The sequence below is a fragment of the Hippocampus comes genome, unplaced genomic scaffold (assembly GCF_001891065.2).
Source record: "Hippocampus comes isolate QL1 unplaced genomic scaffold, H_comes_QL1_v1.1 scaffold83, whole genome shotgun sequence".
Classification (NCBI taxonomy): Eukaryota; Metazoa; Chordata; class Actinopteri; order Syngnathiformes; family Syngnathidae; genus Hippocampus; species Hippocampus comes.
This window is the reverse complement of record NW_017805281.1, coordinates 628,801-640,858: the sequence shown is the minus strand read 5'-3', so window position 1 is coordinate 640,858 and position 12,058 is coordinate 628,801. Positions and strand designations below refer to the sequence as shown.

Sequence of the window (12,058 nt, the reverse complement as noted above, 5' to 3'; positions counted from 1 at the left end):
CCAATAAATCATAATAAAAAACGCAAATCTCGATCGGTCCCCATTCGCTGTGATTGGCCAAGGTGACATCGCAAACGTCAGATCGCCCGCCCTTCCTTCATCCTGATTGGCTGACCCGTCTCCAGCTCCCCCATCATTCCCTCCCCTCCTTAGTTGTGATTGGCCACACTGTTACTGTAGCTGTCAGTTCTCACGTTGGCAGCTTTCACCAAGCTCCGTCGTCACTTGTCTGCCGGGGCAGCAGAACACCGTACAACACGGCTTCTGGTTCTCAGCTCCTCCGGTCCTCCTCCAACTCCTCCTCCGCCTTTTGTTACAAGCAGCACCCGGCGGGGGACCCATAAGACATCGCCGCGTCCATGTAATTTGCACACTGGGCTGGAAAATGATCATCTGCACGAATAAAATGGAGTATCCTCTCAGAAGCCAGTGCCAGAGAGTCCAGAAACAGGTAGGCGAAGGTGGCTAAGTTACGGGAGCGCCTAACGGCTAAACACCATAGCGGAAATTCATTCATTTTGCTCCGAGGCTTTAAAAACATTCTCTTACATTTTATATCAAATTTCATTTCATTTTATTGCACCGCCTTCTACTTAACCGAAATTTTGTCAACTCGCTTTCGGAAATTTTGGCCTGGTAACTTTAACGTAACATACTGATGAAACAAATATATACATACTGTATATCATTAACCTCATTAAAACTTTCTGTCGGTGATGAATTATTTATACATATAAAGCCACATAGTTTTTGAATATCCATCAAACAATTTAGCGAGTGGTTCCTTTACAGTATAAAGCCACATTCTCGTCACTCTTATTAATACATGTCGTGTTTATGTGTCTTAATTGTATACACTTAGTTTGCATTTGATTTATTTATTATAGTTTGTCGGTAAATTGACATTTGTGTGACAAAAGACACCTTTGAGTTTGATTGTGTGTTGAAATGGGTGAAGTATACAAGCTTCACAGAAGGTGGGAGGTGACGTCAGTGCGAGAAGATTTGGGTAGAAAAGTGTCAAGTGAAGACGTGCAGTGCAGTCGGCAGCCACAGCAAAATATCGACAGTTTAGCATTTTTTTATCCAAATCGATTGTGTTGCCCTGCACCACTTGTTTTACGTTGTTTTTGCAGCTCAACAAGGACTGCCAATCAAACTTGTTTTTCTCCTGTGCCGCTGCTGTTTGCTTTGCAACCGACACGGGGGCGCTGTCTCAAGTAGTCCAAAAAAAGAGGAGAGACGTGTTTGCCGCAGATGAAATGGAGCAAAACAGGCAGGAGGAATGTGAGAGCATTGAAGGATTTGCTGGAGCAAGGCTACTCGTTCCCATCAAACGTTTTTCGAGCACAGAAGGCGAATCTAAAGTAATGAATGCCAAATCCATTTTTTTTAAACGAGTGAAATCCACATTTACAAGATTCAATCCCTCATTTGCAGTTTTTTTCTTCATTACTCTGTAGCACAGAGGTTTGTTTGTCTTGCTCCTTCCCAAGGGTCCTGTTCTTCTTCTATGGGAAGCATTTGACCATTTTTTTTCAACATCTTTGATACATAGTGTAAGATCCATGCACTGGTATGCTCTTTGTCACTAGAAAGACAATTCAGTGCACAAGTTGTCTTGCTGCATTTGTTTTTCCGCTGCTAGTGCTACTGTTGGTCCACTAAAACACAAACCTTTCCAGTAAATTGCTTTGCTACACTAGTAACACTATGAGGCTCAAGTAGTCCTTTCCAAAGATATGGAATAAATGCTCAAACGTATTTCCTAAATCCTTGATATCCAGCTGAAGGTCCATAGATTAATGTGCTCTTTGTCCTCATTGTAAAGAATAACAATTCAGCCCATCAGTAGGACAACTACATGCCACTAGTGAGGCAAAACTGCCCGAGGTGAAATCAACACGCTGCCAGCTAGATGTTAACTCGTTTAATTTTATGTTGCCACTTGTCAGGATGTGGGATTGATGCTCATAAAGCTTTTCATAAATTAAATATCCCTGATATCCAGCTCGAGGTCAATGTAGTAGTACTCCTTGTCCTCTCTAGTAAAAGAATTCATCATCGAACAAGTCGAATGAGTGAGTCTAACTAGTAAAAACATTTTCCACTACTGTACCACGTTTCTGCATACTAGCAAGACATCTTTGTAGTTCTAACAACTCAGCAAAACTGCTCTGGTTGACATCTGTTTGCTACTAGCACTACTCTTGACGCATGAGATGATAGCTAGAAGAATTTGACGTCACTAGTAGTACTTCAGGCATTCAGATGACGACAACAGGCACAGTTTAGGAACATGAACTGTAGCTGTGCACTAGTAGGACAGAAATGGCGCTTATCATGAAAAAAAATATGTTACCAGTAAGAAATAATGCACTGAATTGCCTTGCAGTAGTGACAACAAAAGAGAGTACTCGTGCTCATAATTTTCAAGGAGACTGGATAAATGCTTCAACGGCTTCATGGAAAGGCCAAATCCACTTTTTTTTTTTTTTTTTAATGAATGAAATTCACATTTCGAGGCTTCAATCAGTCTTGAAGGTTTTTTTTTCTTCACCCTGGAGCGCAGTTTTTTTGTCTTCTCCTCCTGCTTCTTTCCTCTTCTCTACACCCTTCTTCCTTCCATCTTCTTCTTTCTTCCCCCTTCTTTCCTTCTTCTACTTCTACTTCTCCTCCTCCTCTTTGTTTCCGTCCTGCGGCCTATTTGGCTGGTTTTGCGCCACCACCGCCAACCTCAGTTCAGGTTGCATGGCCAAAAGCAGCCCATGTGTTTCCGGATGAATTTATGCCCAGCCCACCGCGTGATTTGGACGCAATTGGCATGCGGATTGAATGTCCTGCTCCTGTATCTGTGACTCACAAAAACACACACACACGACTCAAGATGTCACATGTACGCCCCGAGAAGCCATCTTGTTTGCTTTCTTTTGTGCGTTCATCACGCCTGTCATACTCGTCGTCTTTGTCTCCTTTGACTCCCAATGATGTTTTTCACCATTCCCGCGTGGGAACAGGAAGAAGCTCCCCGATCAATAAACAAAACAAGCTCGCTGTTCTTTCCTTCGTTTTCGACTGTCAGTTGATGCCCTTGATCTTTTTTCTGCAAATTGTTTTTCCTCACAACATACGCCAATCCTGCAAAATCTGTCTATCAGATTGCGGAATCATGACAGCGAGTTCTTCTCATTTTATGGTGCTATACATGGCTCTTTAAGCCTACTAGTGCACTATGAAATTCACATCATGAAATCAAAAAGATAATTAATCGACGAATCGATTCTGAAAAACAACTGTTGGTTGCAGCCATTGCTGTGCTGTGGTTTGCGCTCTTTGTGTTTACTATAGTTGCTGTCGCATTATGTGCACAAACGCCTTGGCAGTCATGCCCTCCTCCATCTCGCTGTTTACTGCACTGAACAAAAATGTGCTTTGTAATAGCTCCCATCGTCTCCGAAATGATGATTTATTCCTTTTAGCGTTATCTGCCCACATGCATCGTGTTTTTTTTCTTCTCCTTTTCATGTGGGTGCTTATTTTTTTCCTTTTTTTTTTTTTTGGCATGCGAGTGTACAATAAAGGTGTGTGTCTGTCCTTCTCAAGAGTGCTGTTGTCGGCATCTTGTTTGTTTTCAGCCAATAGATAGGAAGCATCTTTGTGTGTCTGTCTGGACAAGAAAAAGGCTGAGAGAGATTTCAAAGGCATTTATGTAAAAAAAAAAAATTATTATAGGTGCTTACCTGTTCCAACATCATCTTGAGATGAAAAGAAAGCATTACACAGTTATACAATTAAGAAGTCAAGAGTGCTTGCTTCAATTAAAAAACAAATCACAAAAATAAAAATGTGTTTCTTCGTGATTCCATTTTTTAGTGATCAGTGCTAGAATGTGGCTTGGCTTCACCCAAAACACCTAGTTTGTCCCCCCCCCCCCAAAAATGCAGAAAACAAGCTTTTTGGGAAAATATTTTATGCACAACAGTGACTTTTATGCTCATACTTTTTGCTGTAGTGACGCCTCAAGCATCTTTCGATAAAATACCAAGAGCAAAGAAAATGTGCTTTTGATGGCAAAATAATATATGATCAATGAATCACCAGTGTAACAATTTTACATTTGACACACTGAACTATTTAGTTATAGTACTTACTGTGTGCGTGCGCATCGTGCGCGTGTGTATGTTCATACAGTTACGCTTCTCCGCATGAATTTAAATACTCTCCATCATCTTTGCTCTTTTTAGTAGATTTCACACGTCAAACACTTTGATCAATCACAACCTGCTTGTAACGGTCGGATTTCCACAGAGCGTCCATATTGTTTTGATACATGTTGACCTCATCCAAGGAGACCCAATGCTGCTATCTGCTGGCCTTAGTTTTTAAAGTGTGTGTGTGTGTGTGTGTGTGTGTGTGTGTGTGTGTGTGTGTGTGTGTGTGTGTGTGTGTGTGTGTGTGTGTGTGTGTTAACTTTCCCAACTTAATGATCAAACCAGAGTGGGCCAAGACTTTTCCCCGCCCATTCCCATTAAGAAAATAGTTGACGTCAATTGCTGGTCGCCGGCGCTCGACGTTGTGATTCACATTGACGATATTTCTCATCAACGGCGCTCAAAAAGGGAAGCGCATGCTGCCTGGCATGTTGTGGCACAAGGTGGTACTACACTGAATGCTCGCAACTGTAAATTCAAGCTTTCCTGTATATTGTAAAAAAGAAAAACACACACACACACACACACACACACGCTTAAATAATAATAAATAATTTTTAAAAATCTGCGATTGAGCAGGGATTCACCAAATCTTCATCACAACTATTGGTTCCTCTCTGGATACACAATACAGTGATTTAAACATATGAGGAAGGAAATGATTCATGATTCATTCTGCCCTATGTCTTCCCGTGAAAGGCGGCTTGAAGTTTCGCTTTCACGTAAAGCGAGACTTTTGCCAGCCTCAGCTGTGGCTCGACTTCCCCTCAGACACACTTGAATTGGGAAATGACATCACAAATGTCCTCATCGTTTTCCCTACGAGACAGTCATGATGGCAAAATGTATTGCCCAAGTCACACATTTGAAAAAAAAAAAACTTCACAGATAACGCCTGCCATATCACCGTTTTTTAGTGCTGCCTTTGTTACACTTCAAATTACTGTATATTTTACTTTTACCTCAGTATCAAAAATTAATTTTGTTGTATTCTAGTAGGCTTTTTTTTTTTTTTAATGCCTCCAACTACGGGAGACACACTCTGATAATTCAATATCTAGTGTGTACTTGTAGTTCAATACAAACTGTCGAGTAATTTTGCTCCCCTGTTGTTTTGTTTGATCAGGCGATGGTGAGCAAGGAAAAGGAGCGCGCCTCTCGGGTGCTGATGAAGTCGGCGCTAGGCCGCGGCAGCGTGGACGCCGTGTCGCAGCAGATGGCGTCGCACCCGCAGTACCTGGAGAGCTTCCTGCGAGCGCAGCACTACATCCTGCACATGGACGGACCTCTGCCGCTGCCCTGTCGCCATTACATCGCCATCATGGTGCGTCAACGGCCTGTTTTTCCTGTTTTGGCCCATTTTCCTTTGAGAAATAATGGTGTGGATTTTCCAGCAAATAATGAAGAAACTATGTTTGTGATGTGTTTTTAAATCAAGAAAATAGCACTCTATAATATTGTTCTTGATAAAACCATACAGTGACGCCATCATTAAATACATCGGAAAGAATTATACACGCTACTCCTTCTGGTGTGTGCATCTTGGCCACAGGGGGCAGTATAATACAGGCAAACGGATATAAAGTACAGAGCCGGTCAGTCCCCAGCAAGCCACAGTAATCTTAGTTGTTCTTCAGAGAGGATGAAGAATATATGCCAGTAACTATGTTGTCTGTCTACATGTGTTCATGCCATATTTGTGTTCATGTTGAAATATTCGTTGCTTCGTGCACCTCAACATACATGCAAACCGTGCGCCTGTGTTTTTAGCCTTGCTTTTTAGCATTGAGCTAAATGGACTTCACCAAGTTATGCGGTTGTTTAGATACACCATGCGTAATTATGTTGTTTTTTTAATTTGTTTGACGGTTAAACTTTAACTAGGTGTGGCAAAAAATGTCTTGAAGCCTCCTTTTAGAAAGAATAGTTTACTATCTGCCTAACTGCAGCTTCTTTTCAAGTCACTTGCGTTCACTGCCACCATACAACAATTTTTTGTTTTGCAACTTTTTCAAAGCATTCATTCATTCGTTGATTCAATGAATGCAAAGCAAAAGATAAAAATCCACAAGAATAGATTGTATTGAAATTCACTGATGACTTTCTTCCCTTATTTAAACTTTGACTTTAACATCAAATCATGACTTTATTTCGGGGGGGGGGGGGGAATTCATTCCGGTAAGATGATCATTTCTATCCCGACAAAATACGTCTTTTTTCTCTTCTTGAAACAGTACAACTTGATTCTCATAACATCACAACTTCTTTCAAAAATATGAATTAATTTCTTTTTTTTCCTCAAAAATAGGCAACTTCCCATCCCTTTATCCAGAACCCCGACATTATTTCAAATTGACACTGCAAAAAATGCATAAACATAAATGACAGACTATGCGTATGATTCCTCGGCTCCGTCTGGAACATGTTACAAAACAGGCAAAATAGTTGATTGTTTTCAAATAAAAGAAGATATTTGCAAATGTGTTACTTTGAAAAAACAAAACAAAATGCAAAGCTAATCAGTTAGCCTTAATGGAAGACTATAGAAAGCGGAGAATTTATCACTGGAGAACAGCTGAAATTGATTTGGACTATTTGAAGTGAACACGTTTGAGCTTTTCTTGCTTTTCTCAGGCGGCGGCGCGCCACCACTGCAACTATCTGGTCTACCTGCACTCGGCCCAGTTCCTGAGGCTGGGCGGTGACCCCCTGTGGCTGCAGGGCTTGGAGGCGGCGCCTCCGCGTCTGCGCCTGCTCGACCACATCAACAAAGTGCTGGCTCACCAGCCCTGGCTTGCCGCCTGCTCGCACATCAAGGTAGGAGAGAAAAAAAACCACATTCACCTTTACGCAAGGGCGAGCTTCATTGTTGCTGTCGCTGATTTTTCAGCGAGCGTTTTTGAAAGGTTTTATTTTGTATCTCATATCAAAAAAAGTTTTAGGGGTGTATTTTCACAAGAAAACAATGCTCTGAAGAGTATTGTACTGGATAAAAACAATCGCAACATTCTCTCCAATGTGCTCTGCGCATAACTTGCAAGCCCAGACGATTAGAGCCCAAATTTGACTTCCTGGTTCTTCCTCCCCTGAGGGTCAATTGGCAAACCAGCTTAACGGCACATTCGCATCACCTTTTGTTTTGTCCTTTCACTGCAAGTAAGCCAAAGTCGATCTCCCTTCCAATAATAATAATAATAATAATCATCATCATCATCATAATCATCATAATAATAATAAGTAATCTAGTAATATATTTTGTAATAATTTCAAATCAAAGGTTACGATCAGCAGCAGGTGGACATTTTTTTCTGAAACTACATAGCTGTAAATTACATTGCGTGGTCAAATCTAGATGGCACAAGCTTTTACAGGTCAGACTAAAAAACAAAACCAAAAAAAAAAAAGTGTATGTCGTAATAACCTAATGTGCTGAAATAAGGAAAGACGTTTTTGAAATTGGTTTCAAAAATACATTTTGAGACACATAAAGCCATCTCTGATTCGAATTTGCTTTGACCAGTGTCAATTGTGAAGATTTATTTTTTTTTCAGATGTGTGGATCAAACTGCTAGTCATTCTCACTAATCATCAGCCAAGGAGTGGCTCTCTGTTTCCACAGACGTTGGTGACCCCTGTTAAGTTGTCCAACATTTCAAAGGTTTCATTAAGAGGTATTAAAAGGTTAAATTTAAACGGAGGAAAAGTCCCTCCTAACTCACACAACACTAGAGGGTAATACAAATAATCCTCCAATTTGTCCCGATTATCGGTATGTGTGCACCCATGAGCTGGCCACCCACCACCACATCCGACTTGTGTTCCCGCAGACGCTTCTGAAGTGCGGCGAGTCGTGCTGGTCTCTGGCCGAGCTAGTTCAGGCTGTGGTGATTCTGGCCCACTGCCACTCGCTGTGCAGCTTCGTATTTGGCTCCAACGCCGATTCGGGCCACCCGGCGCCTCCGAGCAAGTCCCCCAACGGCACTCCGCCCACCTTATGCGCCTTTGACGCCGCGAACGGCAACCCCAACGGGCCTCTGTGTCTTGACAACGCCGCCGAGCAAATGACGCGAAGATGGGTAAAAAAAAAAAAAAAATTGAAAAAAAGCTCTTCTACGAATTGCAGAAGTCCACACTTAATTGATGGCTAACAATTGTGGCTTTCATAGTTATGCATAACCGCAGTAATAGTGAAATCAGGTATAGAAATTTGCTCTCCATGTAGCCAATCAATATAATGAGCTTTGGAATTGATCGACTGAAATTCCGTAATTTTTTGACTGTATTTTAATCTGTTGAGATGACCTGGTAAATCCAAGCAAAACGGACACAAATTTACTTGCAATGAGCAGATGATGTTTTGTGCCCGTGTTTTTGCAGCATGCGAATCAGTCACCGCTCGCATTGTCCTTTTGTTTTTGTTTTGTCAGTCTGTGGACTCGAGTAGTGACGTGTTGTGTCTGAAAGAGAGGATCCACAGAGCCCAGGAGGAGCGAGACAAGCGAGAAGAGCGGATGCTGCACGCCCAGACGCTCCAGCAAGCCGGTAAACAACACAAACCGCTCTCCTTTCACTCACGTGCCATTCATTGGCACGTAAAAAAAAAAACATTCAGGGACAGCGGTTACTAGAGTGGACAGCTACGCAAAGCTTGTTTTCTCTGATACTAATTAAGACGAATGTCACAGTTGTGCATCAACCACTACAAGGGATCATTATGTTGGTTGCCATCCAATGTGATTTTTTTCCCATGCCTAAAGACTAATAACAGTTGATTTAAAAAAAAAAATTCTGATGTAGGTTATCATTATTTCTGCACGAAAGGGTTAAATTGACTGCTGTTTTATTGTTCAAAGTTGGATGTGCAATATGTGCCGCTTTGACGCGATTCCAGCGAGACCTCTGGGAGGTGTCTATTCTTCTTGCAGCAGTTCACTGTTATTTTCTTTTGTTTTTTTTCAGATGTTGAAGAAGACGACGAAATGATGTGCTTCGCGGACCCGTCGCGCTTTGTCACAGACCCCGATTTTGATTACCAGGATTTCGCCCGCAGGGACGAGGACCACTTCCAAGTATTTCGAGTTCAGGTGAGGCTTAACATGAGTGGAAGGCCGCAATTTGGATGGATAAGTGTTGTGACTTTTTTTGTGTGTGTGTGTGTGTGTGTGTGTGTGTGTGTGTGTGTCATCAGGACTACTCGTGGGAGGACCACGGATTCTCGCTGGCCAACCGCTTGTACTCGGACATCGGCCACCTCCTGGACGAGCGCTTTCGAAGCGTCACCGCCGTGACGTCGCCGCACGGGCCCGAGTTGAAGAGGGCCGTCTGGAACTACATCCACTGCATGTTGGGAATTAGGTCAGCCTTCGTCCTCGTGCCCAAACGTTCTTTGATTGTCGGCATGGAAACAGTGAGCGGATTCAAAGATGGTTTATGACTGGCGGCAGGTACGACGATTACGACTACGGGGAAGTGGACCGGCTCCTGGAGCGAGATTTGAAGGTGTACATCAAGGCTGTTGCGTGTTTCCCTGACCCCAGCAGAAGTTCGGCGCGTCCACTGGGCTGGGCTCCTCTTAAAACATCAGAGAGGGTGAGTCGCCTCTCAAAAGTGGACATTTAGTGTGGCATTCTTCCCTTCAAAATGAACAAAATTCTTTCCAAAGTTGTGAACAGAGAAGCACCAACATCCCTCTGCAACTTGCATAACTTCAAATATTTTTCCACATTCCCGTTATTCCCACTTTTCTCCCAATTATATATTGTCCAAATCTCAGTTATCACATTTTACTGATTTAAAACATTTTCACTCCCCCCGACCCCCCCAAAAATACAAATCCCAATTGAAGGAATTTGTCATAGCTACCTGCTCATTCTATATTTCTTGACTGATTGATTCAAACCATTCCAACTCGAAAACGTTCACAACATTCAGGACATCTTTGGAACTGTTTTACTCACTCTTATCAATTCCCATTTTTTTCCAAATTCCCAAATGAAAACTCATTTGACGTTTTTATCCCCTTTGTTCACATTTGTGAACCGATGCAATTTGAACGGACTGTCGTCCAGATGAGACAAATGCCCACAGCTTTCATGACAACATTTCAAAATGCAAAAATTTGACCTATTTACCTTCCTCCACATTTCTTGACGAATTCTTCTTGACACATCCTGCATTTCAACAATTCAAGTATTTCCGCGACTGCCCTTCAGTGTTCGTGAACAACTTCTACAAAATTGCATTCTCTCTTTCGTATTATAATTCAAGGTTATTATCGTCAACAAAAATGGATCAAATAATGAAAACTAAAATTGAAAAAAAATATTTTCGTTCTCAAAATAAAATAAAAATGAATGTTTAAAAAAATATGACTGAGTGAAACCACACTCGTTTTTTTTTTTTAAATGTTAATAAAGGGCTTCAGAAAGCACACCTCCTCAGTCATTTTCGAGGCTGTGGGAATGATTTTAGTATGTTAAATGACCACTAGATGGCAGGAGTGGCTTTGATCAGATCTTGTGTGTGTGTGTGTGTGTGTGTGTGTGTGTGTGTGTGTGTGTGTGTGTGTGTGTGGGTCGGGTGGGTTGGGTGTTTGAGTGTGGGACAAATCCGACAGCGCCAGGCTCAGCCAATTTGAGAAAAACGGCTGGTATTGAATGAGCTAAAATGATTTTAAAGTCATACAGTATATTATGTCACGTTTCTACTATACAATATTTACTCGTATATATATATTTTTATATTATTTACAAACAAGGAATAAAAACTAAAAGTAAGAAACGAACTTGCTCTGAAAACTAATTAAAACCAAATGAAAAAAAATGAATGAATTAAACAAACCTCAAATTAAATAACCATGACAAAAAAAAAATGTAACTATAATGACGCTGGTATTGTTTTCCATGGAAAATGTGCCACATGGCCGTCGCGATCACCTGGTCTCCGTCTTCCCCAGATCCATGTGAATTTACTCATCATGGAGGCGCGTCTGCAGGCGGAGCTCCTCTACGCCCTGAGAGCCATCACTCAGTACATGGTCGCCTGAGCGCTTCCCGCCAGCGCCTGCTCCATTTTTTTTTCTTCCTTCTCCATCGAGGTACGCCAGCCAGCCAAAAAGTGAGCGAGCGACAAGCTCACTGACGGCGGGACAAATCTGTGGCCATATTAGGCGCACTTGTGCTCCTTTATTTTATTTTTTTCTCCCAGATGTGCCACACCCCCTCCTCATCATCACTATGTGCAATCCCAATAAGACTTCAGACCACATTCACAAAAAAAGTATTAAGCTTGTGGGGGACATTTCAGGATGAAAATGCACAACAACTGTTACAGGTCAAGTTCATTTGACCTTCCGTAAACTCCTGAATACACAGCAATTATTTGTAGATTTTTTTTTTTTTTTTAAATCTACTTATCGCTTTTTTTCCCCATCCATCCATTTTCCAAACCGCTTGCACACACAAAAAATAGCTGGGGGGTAAAAAAAATTCTGGCCATTTTAATGTGCGTCAATTATTCAAGAATTTATTGGGGGACCGCGACCCCCGTTTTTTGTGGAAACCCCTGCTTATTTTTCCCCTGAGCCGCTGCTTATTTGCATTTTTTTCTTGGGGGGGGGGATAGCAAAAAAAAAAAAACATTTTTTTCATGGCAATTATGTTGATAATCACTTATTTGTGGATTCTTATTGGGAACCTGTCCTTTTTTTCTCAGGACAACCCCCAATCCACCCCACCCCCATATTCACTGTATGCATCTCCGGTCCCCTGTTTATTTTCTTTATATATATATATATATATATATATATCCAGTCTCTCTGTATCAATACAGCCCTCGATACAGAGAGA

The 12,058-nt window shown here is 41.7% G+C and overlaps 1 protein-coding gene across 1 annotated transcript; it reads left to right on the top strand.

Annotated features, from left to right (window-relative positions):
• The first annotated feature begins 214 nt into the window (after window positions 1-214).
• sesn4 (sestrin 4) lies at window positions 215-11,826 on the top strand. The gene is made up of 9 exons (XM_019871392.1): window positions 215-451; window positions 5,338-5,535; window positions 6,846-7,028; window positions 8,039-8,287; window positions 8,639-8,753; window positions 9,171-9,295; window positions 9,400-9,566; window positions 9,656-9,800; window positions 11,167-11,826. Exons 1-9 carry the CDS (start codon window positions 386-388, stop codon window positions 11,254-11,256), a joined length of 1,338 nt encoding a protein of 445 aa, XP_019726951.1. The 5' UTR covers window positions 215-385; the 3' UTR covers window positions 11,257-11,826.
• The last annotated feature ends 232 nt before the right edge of the window (window positions 11,827-12,058 follow it).